General features: G+C 53.4%; 1 protein-coding gene across 2 annotated transcripts in view; it reads left to right on the forward strand.

The window, feature by feature from the left end:
• Window positions 1–15,721, forward strand: part of LOC137309880 (tectonic-3-like) — a 136,382-nt gene that overhangs the window by 71,267 nt on the left and 49,394 nt on the right. For both annotated transcript variants that reach the window (XM_067977899.1, XM_067977898.1), the window contains 3 exons: window positions 4,240–4,320; window positions 5,311–5,436; window positions 13,892–13,982. In XM_067977899.1, the coding sequence (XP_067834000.1) occupies window positions 4,240–4,320; window positions 5,311–5,436; window positions 13,892–13,982 (298 nt within the window). The remainder of the gene's footprint in view (window positions 1–4,239; window positions 4,321–5,310; window positions 5,437–13,891; window positions 13,983–15,721) is intronic.

Raw genomic sequence — 15,721 nt, forward strand, 5'->3', positions numbered from 1 at the left:
TCCCCCCGCTGTCTGGCTCTCTCCCCCCGCTGTCTGGCTCTCTCCCCCCGCTGTCTGGCTCTCTCCCCCCGCTGTCTGGCTCTCTCCCCCCGCTGTCTGGCTCTCTCCCCCCGCTGTCTGGCTCTCTCCCCCCGCTGTCTGGCTCTCTCCCCCCGCTGTCTGGCTCTCTCCCCCCGCTGTCTGGCTCTCTCCCCCCGCTGTCTGGCTCTCTCCCCCCGCTGTCTGGCTCTCTCCCCCCGCTGTCTGGCTCTCTCCCCCCGCTGTCTGGCTCTCTCCCCCCGCTGTCTGGCTCTCTCCCCCCGCTGTCTGGCTCTCTCCCCCCGCTGTCTGGCTCTCTCCCCCCGCTGTCTGGCTCTCTCCCCCCGCTGTCTGGCTCTCTCCCCCCGCTGTCTGGCTCTCTCCCCCCGCTGTCTGGCTCTCTCCCCCCGCTGTCTGGCTCTCTCCCCCCGCTGTCTGGCTCTCTCCCCCCGCTGTCTGGCTCTCTCCCCCCGCTGTCTGGCTCTCTCCCCCCGCTGTCTGGCTCTCTCCCCCCGCTGTCTGGCTCTCTCCCCCCGCTGTCTGGCTCTCTCCCCCCGCTGTCTGGCTCTCTCCCCCCGCTGTCTGGCTCTCTCCCCCCGCTGTCTGGCTCTCTCCCCCCGCTGTCTGGCTCTCTCCCCCCGCTGTCTGGCTCTCTCCCCCCGCTGTCTGGCTCTCTCCCCCCGCTGTCTGGCTCTCTCCCCCCGCTGTCTGGCTCTCTCCCCCCGCTGTCTGGCTCTCTCCCCCCGCTGTCTGGCTCTCTCCCCCCGCTGTCTGGCTCTCTCCCCCCGCTGTCTGGCTCTCTCCCCCCGCTGTCTGGCTCTCTCCCCCCGCTGTCTGGCTCTCTCCCCCCGCTGTCTGGCTCTCTCCCCCCGCTGTCTGGCTCTCTCCCCCCGCTGTCTGGCTCTCTCCCCCCGCTGTCTGGCTCTCTCCCCCCGCTGTCTGGCTCTCTCCCCCCGCTGTCTGGCTCTCTCCCCCCGCTGTCTGGCTCTCTCCCCCCGCTGTCTGGCTCTCTCCCCCCGCTGTCTGGCTCTCTCCCCCCGCTGTCTGGCTCTCTCCCCCCGCTGTCTGGCTCTCTCCCCCCGCTGTCTGGCTCTCTCCCCCCGCTGTCTGGCTCTCTCCCCCCGCTGTCTGGCTCTCTCCCCCCGCTGTCTGGCTCTCTCCCCCCGCTGTCTGGCTCTCTCCCCCCGCTGTCTGGCTCTCTCCCCCCGCTGTCTGGCTCTCTCCCCCCGCTGTCTGGCTCTCTCCCCCCGCTGTCTGGCTCTCTCCCCCCGCTGTCTGGCTCTCTCCCCCCGCTGTCTGGCTCTCTCCCCCCGCTGTCTGGCTCTCTCCCCCCGCTGTCTGGCTCTCTCCCCCCGCTGTCTGGCTCTCTCCCCCCGCTGTCTGGCTCTCTCCCCCCGCTGTCTGGCTCTCTCCCCCCGCTGTCTGGCTCTCTCCCCCCGCTGTCTGGCTCTCTCCCCCCGCTGTCTGGCTCTCTCCCCCCGCTGTCTGGCTCTCTCCCCCCGCTGTCTGGCTCTCTCCCCCCGCTGTCTGGCTCTCTCCCCCCGCTGTCTGGCTCTCTCCCCCCGCTGTCTGGCTCTCTCCCCCCGCTGTCTGGCTCTCTCCCCCCGCTGTCTGGCTCTCTCCCCCCGCTGTCTGGCTCTCTCCCCCCGCTGTCTGGCTCTCTCCCCCCGCTGTCTGGCTCTCTCCCCCCGCTGTCTGGCTCTCTCCCCCCGCTGTCTGGCTCTCTCCCCCCGCTGTCTGGCTCTCTCCCCCCGCTGTCTGGCTCTCTCCCCCCGCTGTCTGGCTCTCTCCCCCCGCTGTCTGGCTCTCTCCCCCCGCTGTCTGGCTCTCTCCCCCCGCTGTCTGGCTCTCTCCCCCCGCTGTCTGGCTCTCTCCCCCCGCTGTCTGGCTCTCTCCCCCCGCTGTCTGGCTCTCTCCCCCCGCTGTCTGGCTCTCTCCCCCCGCTGTCTGGCTCTCTCCCCCCGCTGTCTGGCTCTCTCCCCCCGCTGTCTGGCTCTCTCCCCCCGCTGTCTGGCTCTCTCCCCCCGCTGTCTGGCTCTCTCCCCCCGCTGTCTGGCTCTCTCCCCCCGCTGTCTGGCTCTCTCCCCCCGCTGTCTGGCTCTCTCCCCCCGCTGATCTAGCAGCTCAAAACTGGGCATCCATGAGGCGCTGTGGGCCATCAGCAGCAGCAGAATTGTATTCCAGCACAATCTATAACCTCATGGCCCGGCATATTCCTCACTCTACCATTACCAACAAGCCAGGGGATCAACCCTGGTTCAATGAGGAGTGTAGAAGAGCATGTCAGGAGCAGCACCAGGCGTACCTAAAAATGAGGTACTAACCTGGTGAAGCTGCAACTCAGGACTACATGCATGCTAAACAGCAGAAGCAACATGCTACAGACAGAGCTAAGCGATTCCACAACCAATGGATCAGATCAAAGCTCTGCAGTCCTGCCACATCCAGTCGTGAATGGTGGTGGACAATTAAACAACTAACGAAAGGAGGAGGCTATTTGAACACCCCCATCCTCAATGATGGCGGAGTCCATCACGTGAGTGCAAAAGACAAGGCTGAAGCGTTTGCAACCATCTTCAGGCAGAAGTGCCGAGTGGATAATCCATCTCAGCCTCCTCCCGATATCCCCACCATCACATAAGCCAGTCTTCGGCCAATTCGAATCACTCCAGGTGATATCAAGAAACGGCTGAGTGCACTGGATACAGCAAAGGCTATGGGCCCCGACAACATCCCGGCTGTAGTGCTGAAGACTTGTGCTCCAGAACTAGCTGCGCCTCTAGCCAAGGCTGTTCCAGTACAGCTACAACACTGCATCTACCCGACAATGTGGAAAATTGCCCTGTTCACAAAAAGCAGGACCAATCCAATCCGACTAATTACTGCCCCATCAGTCTACATTCAATCATCAGCAAAGTGATGGAAGGTGTTGTCGACAGTGCTATCAAGTGGCACTTACTCACCAATAACCTGCTCACCGATGCTCAGTTTGGAACTCCCTAACAGTACTGTGGGAGAACCTTCACCACACGGACTGCAGCCGTTCAAGAAAGCAGCTCACCACCACCTTCTCAAGGGCAATTTAGGGATGGGCAATAAATGGGCAATAAATGCTGGCCTTGCCAGTGACACCCACATCCCATGAATGAATAAAATTAACTCTCGCGCGGTGTCACTCCCGCGACTTGAGCACAAAATCTAGGCTGACACTCCAGTACAGTAGTGAGGGAGTGCTGCACTGTCTGAAGTGTTGTCCTTCAGATGAGACTTTAAACCGAAGCCGCGTCTGCCCTCTCAGGTGGACGTAAAAGATCCCATGGCACTATTTTGAAGAAGAGCAGGGGAGTTCTCCCCGATGTCCTGGCCCATATTTATCCCTTAACCAACATCACTAAAAGACACACACACTGGTCATTATCACATTGCTGTTTGTGGGATCTTACTCTGTGGAAATTGGCTGCTGCCTTTCCTACCTTACAACAGTGACTACTCTTCAAAAGTACTTCATTGGCTGTAGAAGGCTTTGGGACGTCCTGAGGTTGTGAAAGGCGCCATATAAATGTGAGTCTGTCTTTCTTTCTTTCTCTCTCTGGCTCTCTCTGTCTCTCGCTCTCCTTGCCCTCTCCCTGGCCCCCCTCATCCCCTTCCTGCTCTCTCTGTGCCTCTCCCTGCCTCGTTCTCTTTCTTTCCCTCCTTTGCTCTTCCCTTCTCTATTTGACTATCTGTTTTTCTGTCTCTCTGTGTCTGTCTCCCTTTCTTTCTTTCCCCTTCTCTCTCCCCTTTGTCTCTCTATCTCTCTCCTCTTCTCTATCCAGGTCTGTGATTTCAGATGTGCCTTCTCACATTTCAGGTATCCCACAATACACATTTCTGCCTCTCACTTAAGGTAAGACAAGGGGATGACAGTCACTCCATCCTAATGGGCAGAGAAACCTCCTAAACACACAATACATTCAGGGAGTGACAGGGAGAGAAACCTGCCCTGGGAGTGTTTGATGGGACAGTGTAGAGGGAGCTTTACACTCAGAGCGTTGTGTGCCTCAGTTATATATGCTTGGTGTGTATTGCCTGTTTTGATCCCTCTGTATTGTGTTCTTTATCTGCTGTATTCTGTGCTCGATTCTCAATACCCCTGGAGTTGTGACTCATCGATCAGCACCCCCTGAGGGAGGGAGTGGATCCCAGTGCATGTCCTTCAGTGTTTATTGCTGTGTGTTACAGGTGAAGATTATACCTGAAGGTAGAGAATTCCTATCCTCACCGTGGGTGATGAATGATGTCTGCAGAAACGTGGTGTCAGAGGTAGGGGAACGGCTGTGGGGGGAATGGAGGGAGACCCGCCTGGGTCTATAAAGGGCACGTAATTCGGGAGGGAGCAGGATGAAAGGGACCCCATTATCTCAGCCCAGACTACATCAGTCATCGCAGCCTTGTGAGTACTGTCAGCTGGATGTTCGACACTGTCAGCTGGATGTTCGACTGCGTGGGGCATCACACCATTAACCTCCCTGCCAGCCTGAGTCCGGATCAGGGGGTGGGAGTCTGGACCCCATCGGTTTGCGTATGTCTCCCGCACCCCCTTGTGTATTTGAGTGCAACCCACTCCCCGGGTCTGTTGGACTCCTCTTCCCCCCCCCCCACCTCTCAGGTCTGTGGGGATCTCTCTCCCTCAGATGGAGACCCCGGTGCAGCAACAGCCACTGAGGTATCAATATGAGCTTTCCTGCCCCAGATTATTCCCAAATTAAATTTAAAATCATCCAAAACTCTGCTGCCCGTCTCCTCACTTGCACCAAGTCCCATTCACCCATCACCCCTGTGCTCGCTGACCTACATTGGCTCCCGGTCCAGGAACACCTTACAGTTCTCTCCCTTGTTTTCAAATCACTCCATTGCCTCGCCCCTCCCTATCTCTGTAACCTTCTCCAGCCCCTACAGTCCTCAGATCTTTGCATTCCTCCAATTCTGGCCTCTTGCACATTCCTGACTTTAATCGGTCCACTATTAGTGGTCGTGCCTTCAGCTGTCTAGGCCCTAAGCTCTGGATTTCTGTCCCAAAGCCTCTCCGCCTCTCTCCCCTCCTTTAAGATGCTCCTTAAAACCTATCTCTTTGACCAAGCCTTTGGACACCCGTCCTAGTATCTCCTTATGTGGCTCGATGACAAATTTTGTCTGATTGGATCCTGTGAAGCACCTTGGGACATTTTACGATGTTAAAGATGCTATATAAAGGCAAGTAGTTGTTGTTGCGAGAGTACAGCACAGATTGCTGAAACCTGCTCTTTCTCTCAGGTGACCTACTGGATCGAGTACCGGGGGATCGAGGGGCTCGTCGGAGCCCGCGTGGTCTTTGCCCTCACCAACGTCTCGCTCTCTGCCACCAAGATCCAGCAGACCTTTCACATATTCTTTGTGACGGTAAGTTCCACGCCAGATTGTCCCTGAGACGGGAATGTGAACATCACCGAACGGATATGGTACAGTCCGGTCCGCGCGGGTCTCCTGTTAGTGTACAGTCCGGTCCGCGCGGGTCTCCTGTTAGTGTACAGTCCGGTCCGCGCGGGTCTCCTGTTACTGTACAGTCCGGTCCGCGCGTGTCTCCTGTTACTGTACAGTCCGGTCCGCGCGGGTCTCCTGTTACTGTACAGTCCGGTCCGCGCGGGTCTCCTGTTACTGTACAGTCCGGTCCGCGCGGGTCTCCTGTTACTGTACAGTCCGGTCCGCGCGTGTCTCCTGTTACTGTACAGTCCGGTCCGCGCGGGTCTCCTGTTACTGTACAGTCCGGTCCGCGCGTGTCTCCTGTTACTGTACAGTCCGGTCCGCGCGGGTCTCCTGTTACTGTACAGTCCGGTCCGCGCGTGTCTCCTGTTACTGTACAGTCCGGTCCGCGCGGGTCTCCTGTTACTGTACAGTCCGGTCCGCGCGGGTCTCCTGTTACTGTACAGTCCGGTCCGCGCGGGTCTCCTGTTACTGTACAGTCCGGTCCGCGCGTGTCTCCTGTTACTGTACAGTCCGGTCCGCGCGTGTCTCCTGTTACTGTACAGTCCGGTCCGCGCGGGTCTCCTGTTACTGTACAGTCCGGTCCGCGCGGGTCTCCTGTTACTGTACAGTCCGGTCCGCGCGGGTCTCCTGTTACTGTACAGTCCGGTCCGCGCGGGTCTCCTGTTACTGTACAGTCCGGTCCGCGCGGGTCTCCTGTTACTGTACAGTCCGGTCCGCGCGGGTCTCCTGTTACTGTACAGTCCGGTCCGCGCGGGTCTCCTGTTACTGTACAGTCCGGTCCGCGCGGGTCTCCTGTTACTGTACAGTCCGGTCCGCGCGGGTCTCCTGTTACTGTACAGTCCGGTCCGCGCGGGTCTCCTGTTACTGTACAGTCCGGTCCGCGCGGGTCTCCTGTTACTGTACAGTCCGGTCCGCGCGGGTCTCCTGTTACTGTACAGTCCGGTCCGCGCGGGTCTCCTGTTACTGTACAGTCCGGTCCGCGCGGGTCTCCTGTTACTGTACAGTCCGGTCCGCGCGGGTCTCCTGTTACTGTACAGTCCGGTCCGCGCGGGTCTCCTGTTACTGTACAGTCCGGTCCGCGCGGGTCTCCTGTTACTGTACAGTCCGGTCCGCGCGGGTCTCCTGTTACTGTACAGTCCGGTCCGCGCGGGTCTCCTGTTACTGTACAGTCCGGTCCGCGCGGGTCTCCTGTTACTGTACAGTCCGGTCCGCGCGGGTCTCCTGTTACTGTACAGTCCGGTCCGCGCGGGTCTCCTGTTACTGTACAGTCCGGTCCGCGCGGGTCTCCTGTTACTGTACAGTCCGGTCCGCGCGGGTCTCCTGTTACTGTACAGTCCGGTCCGCGCGGGTCTCCTGTTACTGTACAGTCCGGTCCGCGCGGGTCTCCTGTTACTGTACAGTCCGGTCCGCACGGGTCTCCTGTTACTGTACAGTCCGGTCTGTACGGATCGAACCATAGCACCATAGAAAAGATACAGCACAGAAGGGGGCCATTCGGCCCATCATGTCCGTGCCGGCTCGAAGAACAACCAGGTGCCCATTCTAATCCCACCTTCCAGCACCCGGTCCGTAGCCCTGCAGCTTACAGTACGTCAGGTACTTTTTAAAAGAGTTGTGGGTCCTTGCCTCTACCACCAATTCGGGCAGCGAATTCCATACACCCACCACCCTCTGGATAAATAAAAGTTTTTCCTCATGTCCCCTCTAATCCTTCCACCAATCAGCTTAAATCTCTTTCCTCTAGTTCTTGAACTCTCCGCTAGGAGAAACAGGTACTTCCTGTCGACTCTATCTGGGCCCCTCATAATTTTGTACACCTCAATCAAGTCTCCCCTTAGCCTCCTCTGCTCCAAGGAAAATAACCCCAGCCTATCCAATCTCTCCTCGTAGCTGCATTTTTCAAGCCCTGGCAACATTCTTGTAAATCTTCTCTGCACTCTCTCCAGAGCAATTACGTCCTTCCTGTAATGTGGTGACCAGAACTGCGCACAATACTCCATCTGTGGCCTTACCAGCGTTTTATACAGTTCCATCATTACATCCCTGCTTTTGTATTCTATGCCTCGGCTAATAACGGAGAGCATTCCATATGCCTTCTTCACAACCTTATCTACCTGTACTGCCACCTTCAGGGACCTGTACACATGCACTCCAAGGTCTCTCACTTCCTCTACCCCTCTCAATATATTCCCATTTACTGTGTATTCCCTTTTACTGTTTGCCCTCCCTAAGTGCATGACCTCACACTTCTCCGGGTTGAACTCCATTTGCCACTTTTCCGCCCACTCCACCAACCCATTGATATCTTCTTGGAGTCTACAGCTATCCTCTTCACTATCAACTACACGGCCAATTTTTGTGTTGTCTGCAAATTTGCCAATCATGCCCCCTACATTCAAGTCCAAATCATTAATACACAACACAAACAGCAAGGGACCCAATACTGAGCCCTGTGGCACACCACTGGAAACGGATTTCCATTTGCAAAGACATCCATCAACTTTTACCCTTTGTTTCCTGTTACTGAGCCAGTTTTGGATCCAATTCGCCACATTTCCCTGTATCCCATGAGCTTTTACCTTTCTGATCAGTCTGCCATGTGGGAACTTGTCAAATGCCTTACTAAAAATCCACGTAGACAACATCCACTGCACTACCCTCATCAGTCCTCCATTTGATAAGATCATGGCTGATCTGATTGTGACCTTAACCCTACTTTCCCATCTACCTACTATAACCTATGACTCCCTTGTTAATCAGGAATCTATCTAACTCAGCTTTAAAAATATTCAATGACCCTGACTCCACCGCTCTCTGGGGAAGGGAGTTCCACAGACTCACCACCCTCTGAGAGAAAAAAATTCTCCTCACCTCCGTCTTAAATGGGAGACCCATTATTTTTAAACTGTGGCCCCTAGTTCTAGTCTCTCCCACAAGGGGAAACATCCTCTCAGCATCTACCCCTTCTAGTCATAGAATCATAGAATCATAGAAGTTACAACATGGAAACAGGCCCTTCGGCCCAACATGTCCATGTCGCCCAGTTTATACCACTAAGCTAGTCCCAATTGCCTGCACTTGGCCCATATCCCTCGATACCCATCTTCCCCATGTAACTGTCCAAATGCTTTTTAAAAGACAAAATTGTACCCGCCTCTACTACTGCCTCTGGCAGCTCGTTCCAGACACTCACCACCCTTTGAGTGAAAAAATTGCCCCTCTGGATCCTTTTGTATCTCTCCCCTCTCACCTTAAATCTGTGCCCCCTCGTTATAGACTCCCCTACCTTTGGGAAAAGATTTTGACTATCGACCTTATCTATGCCCCTCATTATTTTATAGACTTCTATAAGATCACCCCTTAACCTCCTACTCTCCAGGGAATAAAGTCCCAGTCTGTCTAACCTCTCCCTGTAAGTCAAACCATCAAGTCCCGGTAGCATCCTAGCAAATCTTTTCTGCACTCTTTCTAGTTTAATAATATCCTTTCTATAATAGGGTGACCAGAACTGTACACAGTACTCCAAGTGTGGCCTCACCAATGCCCTGTACAACTTCAACAAGACATCCCAACTCCTGCATTCAATGTTCTGACCAATGAAACCAAGCATGCTGAATGCCTTCTTCACCACCCTATCCACCTGTGACTCCACTTTCAAGGAGCTATGAATCTGTACTCCCAGATCTCTTTGTTCTATAACTCTCCCCAACGCCCTACCATTAACGGAGTAGGTCCTGGCCCGATTCGATCTACCAAAATGCATCACCTCACATTTATCTAAATTAAACTCCATCTGCCATTCATCGGCCCACTGGCCCAATTTATCAAGATCCCGTTGCAATCCTAGATAACCTTCTTCACTGTCCACAATGCCACCAATCTTGGTGTCATCTGCAAACTTACTAACCATGCCTCCTAAATTCTCATCCAAATCATTAATATAAATAACAAATAACAGCGGACCCAGCACCGATCCCTGAGGCACACCGCTGGACACAGGCATCCAGTTTGAAAAACAACCCTCGACAACCACCCTCTGTCTTCTGTCGTCAAGCCAATTTTGTATCCAATTGGCTACCTCACCTTGGATCCCATGAGATTTAACCTTATGTAACAACCTACCATGCGGTACCTTGTCAAATGCTTTGCTGAAGTCCATGCAGACCACGTCTACTGCACAGCCCTCATCTATCTTCTTGGTTACCCCTTCAAAAAACTCAATCAAATTCGTGAGACATGATTTTCCTCTCACAAAACCATGCTGACTGTTCCTAATTAGTCCCTGCCTCTCCAAATGCCTGTAGATCCTGTCCCTCAGAATACCCTCTAACAACTTACCCACTACAGATGTCAGGCTCACTGGTCTGTAGTTCCCAGGCTTTTCCCTGCCGCCCTTCTTAAACAAAGGCACAACATTTGCTACCCTCCAATCTTCAGGCACCTCACCTGTAGCGGTGGATGATTCAAATATCTCTGCTAGGGGACCCGCAATTTCCTCCCTAACCTCCCATAACGTCCTGGGATACATTTCATCAGGTCCCGGAGATTTATCTACCTTGATGCGCGTTAAGACTTCCAGCACCTCCCTCTCTGTAATATGTACACTCCTCAAGACATCACTATTTATTTCCCCAAGTTCCCTAACATCCATGCCTTTCTCAACCGTAAATACCGATGTGAAATATTCATTCAGGATCTCACCCATCTCTTGTGGTTCCGCACATAGATGACCTTGTTGATCCTTAAGAGGCCCTACTCTCTCCCTTGTTACCCTTTTGCCCTTTATGTATTTGTAGAAGCTCTTTGGATTCACCTTTGCCTGATCTGCCAAAGCAATCTCATATCCCCTTTTTGCCCTCCTGATTTCTCTCTTAACTCTACTCCGGCAATCTCTATACTCTTCAAGGGATCCACTTGATCCCAGCTGCCTATGCATGTCATATGCCTCCTTCTTATTTTTGACTAGTCCCCTCAGGATCTTATATATTTCAATAAGATCACCTCTCATTCTTCTAAACTCCAGTGTATACAGGCCCAACTTGTCCAACCTTTCCTCAAATGATAACCCCCTCATCCCAGGAATCAGTCGAGTGAACCTTCTCTGAACTGCCTCGAAAGCAATTATGTCCTTTCTTAAATAAGGAGACCAAAACTGCACACAGTATTCTAGATGTGGTCTCACCAATGCCCTGTACAACTGTAGTAAAATATCTCTACTTTTATATTCCATTCCCCTTGCAATAAATGACAACATTCCATTTGCCTTCCTAATCACTTGCTGTACCTGCATACTAACTTTTTGTGATTCATGTACTCGGACACCCAGATCGTCTGTACCTCAGAGTTCTGCAATCTCTCTCCATTTAAATAATATTCTGCTTTTCTATTCCTCCTGCCAAAGTGGACAAGTTCACATTTTCCCACATTATACACCATCTGCCAAATTTTTGCCCACTCACTTAACCTATCCATATCCCTTTGCAGACTCCTTATGTCCTCTTCATAACTTACTTTCCTACCTACCTTTGTGTCATCAGCAAATTTAGCAACCATACATTCTGTCCCTTCATCCAAGTCATTGATATAGATTGTAAATAGTTGAGGCCCAAGCACTGATCCCTGTGGCACTCCACTCGTTACATCTTGCCAACCTGAAAATGACCCATTTATGCCTACTCTCTGTTTCCTGTTAGCTAACCAATCTTTTATCCATGCTGATATGTTACCCCCTTACACTATGAGCTCTTATTTTGTGAAGTATCCTTTGATGTGACACCTTGTCAAAAGCCTTCTGGAAATCCAAGTACACCACATCCACAGGATCCCCTTTATCCACGTTGCTTGTTACTTTCTCAAAGAACTCTGATAAATTAGTCAAACACAATTTCCCTTTCACAAAGCCATGTTGACCCGGCCCGATTGCATTGAGATTTTCTAAGTGCCCTGCTATAACCACCTCAATAATAGATTCTAGCATTTTCCCTATGACAGATGTTAAGCTAACTGGCCTGTAGTTTCCTGCATTCTGTCTCCCTCCATTCTTGAATAGAGGAGTTACATTCGCTATTTTCCAATCTGATGGGACCCTTCCAGAATCTGGGGAATTTTGGAAAATTAATACCAATGCATCTACTATCTCTGCAGCCACTTCTTTTAAGACCCGAGGATGAAGTCAGTCAGGACCTGGGGACTTGTCAGCTTTCAGTTCCCTGGTGATTGTAAATGTTTTAATTTCCTCCCTCCCTTTCACCTCTTGATTCACAATTATTTCTGGCATGTTATTTGTATCCTCTACAGTGAAGACGGATGCAAAATATCTGTTCAATTCATCCACCATTTCCTTATTCTCCATTATTAATTCCCCAGACTCACTCTCTAGAGAATCAATGCTCACTTTACTTACTCTTTTCCTTCTTAAATACCTGTAGAAACTCTTATTATCTGTTTTTAAATTTCTAGCTAGCTTTCTCTCGGACTTCAATTTCTCGCTCATTATTATTCTTTTCGTCATTCTTTGCTGTTTTTTATATTCTGTCCAATCTTCTGACCTGCCACTAATCTTCGCGGAATTGTATGCTTTTTCTTTCAATCTGATACTATCTTTAACTTTCTTAGTTAGCCACGGATGGTACGTCCTTCCCCTGGAGTCTTTCTTTCTCACTGGAATGTGACTTTGCGGATTGTTATTAAATATCTCATTAAATGTCTGCCACTGCATCTCTACTGAACTATCCCTTCACCTAAGTTCCCAGTTCATTTTAGCCAGCTCTGTCTTCATGCCCTCATAATTACCCTTATTTAAGTTTAAACCCAAGCTTTAGACCTACTCTTCTCTCCCTCAAACTGAATGCGAAATTCAATTATATTGTGATCACTGCTACCTAGAGGCTCCTTTACAGTAACGTCATTAATTATTCCTTAGACCATCACCAGATCTGGAATAGCCTGCTCCCTGTAGTTAGAACACATAGCAGATACAGTGCGCCAATGGGCGAGGGAGCGGGCCTTTAAGGTGGGCGAGGGAGCGGGCCTTTAAGGTGGGCGAGGGAGCGGGCCTTTAAGGTGGGCGAGGGAGCGGGCCTTTAAGGTGGGCGAGGGAGCGGGCCTTTAAGGTGGGCGAGGGAGCAGGCGTTTAAGGTGGGCGAGGGAGCGGGCCTTTAAGGTGGGCGGGCGAGGGAGCGGGCCTTTAAGGCGGGCGGGCGAGGGAGCGGGCCTTTAAGGTGGGCGAGGGAGCGGGCGTTTAAGGTGGGCGAGGGAGCGGGCCTTTAAGGTGGGCGAGGGAGCGGGCCTTTAAGGTGGGCGAGGGAGCGGGCCTTTAAGGTGGGCGGGCGAGGGAGCGGGCCTTTAAGGTGGGCGGGCGAGGGAGCGGGCCTTTAAGGTGGGCGGGCGAGGGAGCGGGCCTTTAAGGCGGGCGGGCGAGGGAGCGGGCCTTTAAGGCGGGCGGGCGAGGGAGCGGGCCTTTAAGGTGGGCGGGCGAGGGAGCGGGCCTTTAAGGTGGGCGGGCGAGGGAGCGGGCCTTTAAGGTGGGCGAGGGAGCGGGCCTTTAAGGTGGGCGAGGGAGCGGGCCTTTAAGGTGGGCGAGGGAGCGGGCCTTTAAGGTGGGCGGGCGAGGGAGCGGGCCTTTAAGGCGGGCGGGCGAGGGAGCGGGCCTTTAAGGTGGGCGAGGGAGCGGGCCTTTAAGGTGGGCGGGCGAGGGAGCGGGCCTTTAAGGTGGGCGGGCGAGGGAGCGGGCCTTTAAGGTGGGCGGGCGAGGGAGCGGGCCTTTAAGGTGCCAATCTCATTGCTTTGTCCTGGGGAAGAGAGATAATCATCTTTGACCATGTGTAAGCTCACTCCTTTGGAGCTGGGAATCACCTTTTGGGTTTTGACTGATAGAACCATAGAAAAGATACAGCACAGAAAGGGGCCGCTCATGCTTGAAGAACAACTAGGTGCCCATTCTAATCCCACCTTCCAGCACCCGGTCCGTAGCCCTGCAGCTTACAGCACTTTAGGTGCAGGTCCAGGTACTTTTAAAGAGTTGAGGGTCCCTGCCTCCACCACCAATTCGGGCAACGAATTTCATACATCCACCACCCTCTGGGTAAAAAAAGGTTTTTCCTCATGTCCCCTCCAATCCTTCCACCATTCAGCTTAAATCAATGTCCTCTTTCCTTAAGGGTCACTCCTTTCTGTACGGGTCTCTCCTTTGTGTAAGCGTCTCTCCTTACACTACAGTCTGCACGGTTCACTCCTTATAGTATGATACAGCCAGTATGGGTCACTCGTTACAGTATGGTACTGTATGTACGGGTCCCTCCTGGCCGCCCGGTCGGTACGGGTCCCTCCTGTCCCAAGTAACTCAAATGCCTTGTTTTCCACTTGTGCCCAGAACCCAACGATGGTCAGAGCAAAGAGACGGAGCGGGAACGCTGGTTACCTGTTGGGAGCGCCAGTCCTGGCCTTTAGCGGTGAGGTTGCTGCATATCCTTCCACACCGGGTTGTTTGGGATTGGGCTGTGCCGGAGGGAAGACTCCTAATATTGGCCGTGGGGAGCTGGGAACTGGGCCGGGTCATTGCCCACTGTAACCCCCGGACACTGGGCCGGGTCATTCCCCATTGTAACCCCCGGACACTGGGCCGGGTCATTGCCCACTGTAACCCCCGGACACTGGGCCGGGTCATTTCCCACTGTAACCCCCGGACACTGGGCCGGGTCATTGCCCACTGTAACCCCCGGACACTGGGCCGGGTCATTGCCCACTGTAACCCCCGGACACTGGGCCGTGTCATTCCCCACAGTAACCCCCGGACACTGGGCCGTGTCATTCCCCACTGTAACCCCCGGACACTGGGCCGGGTCATTCCCCACTGTAACCCCCGGACACTGGGCCGGGTCATTGCCCACTGTAACCCCCGGACACTGGGCCGTGTCATTCCCCACTGTAACCCCCGGACACTGGGCCGTGTCATTGCCCACTGTAACCCCCGGACACTGGGCCGTGTCATTGCCCACTGTAACCCCCGGACACTGGGCCGTGTCATAGAGTCATAGAGTTATACAGCACGGATAGAGGCCCTTCGGCCCATCGTGTCTGCGCCGGCCATCAGCCCTGACTACTCTAATCCCATATTCCAGCATTTGGTCCGTAGCCTTGTATGCTATGGCATTTCAAGTGCTCATCCAAATGCTTCTTGAATGTTGTGAGGGTTCCTGCCTCCACAACCCTCTCAGGCAGTGAGTTCCAGACTCCAACCACCCTCTGGGTGAAAAAGTTCTTTCTCAAATCCCCTCTAAACCTCCCGCCTTTTACCTTGAATCTATGTCCCCTTGTTATAGTACCCTCAACGAAGGGAAAAAGCTCCTTAGTATCCATCCTATCTGTGCCCCTCATAATTTTGTACACCTCAATCATGTCCCCCCTCAGCCTCCTCTGCTCCAAGGAAAACAAACCCAATCTTCCCAGTCTCTCTTCATAGCTGAAGCGCTCCAGCCCTGGTAACATCCTGGTGAATCTCCTCTGCACCCTCTCCAAAGCGATCACATCCTTCCTGTAGTGTGGCGACCAGAACTGCACACAGTACTCCAGCTGTGGCCTAACCAGTGTTTCATACAGCTCCATCATAACCTCCTTGCTCTTATATTCTATGCCTCGGCTAATAAAGGCAAGTATCCCATATGCCTTCTTTACCACCTTATCTACCTGTTCCGCCGCCTTCAGGGATCTGTGAACTTGCACACCAAGATCCCTCTGACCCTCTGTCTTGCCTAGGGTCCTCCCATTCATTGTGTATTCCCTTGCCTTGTTAGTCCCTCCAAAGTGCATCACCTCGCACTTTTCCGGGTTAAATTCCATTTGCCACTGTTCCGCCCATCTGACCAACCCATCTATATCGTCCTGCAGACTGAGGCTATCCTCCTCGCTATTTACCACCCTACCAATTTTTGTATCATCAGCGAACTTACTGATCGTACCTTTTACATTCATATCCAAGTCATTAATGTAGACCACAAACAGCAAGGGACCCAGCACCGATCCCTGTGGTACCCCACTGGCCACAGGCTTCCAGTCACAAAAACAACCTTCGACCATCACCCTCTGCCTTCTGCCACTAAGCCAGTTTTGTATCCAAAGTGCCAAGGCACCCTGGACTCCATGGGCTCGTACCTTCTTGACCAGTCTCCTGTGGGGGACTTTATCGAAGGCCTTACTGAAATCC

The sequence above is a fragment of the Heptranchias perlo genome, unplaced genomic scaffold (assembly GCF_035084215.1).
Source record: "Heptranchias perlo isolate sHepPer1 unplaced genomic scaffold, sHepPer1.hap1 HAP1_SCAFFOLD_188, whole genome shotgun sequence".
Taxonomy (NCBI): Eukaryota; Metazoa; Chordata; class Chondrichthyes; order Hexanchiformes; family Hexanchidae; genus Heptranchias; species Heptranchias perlo.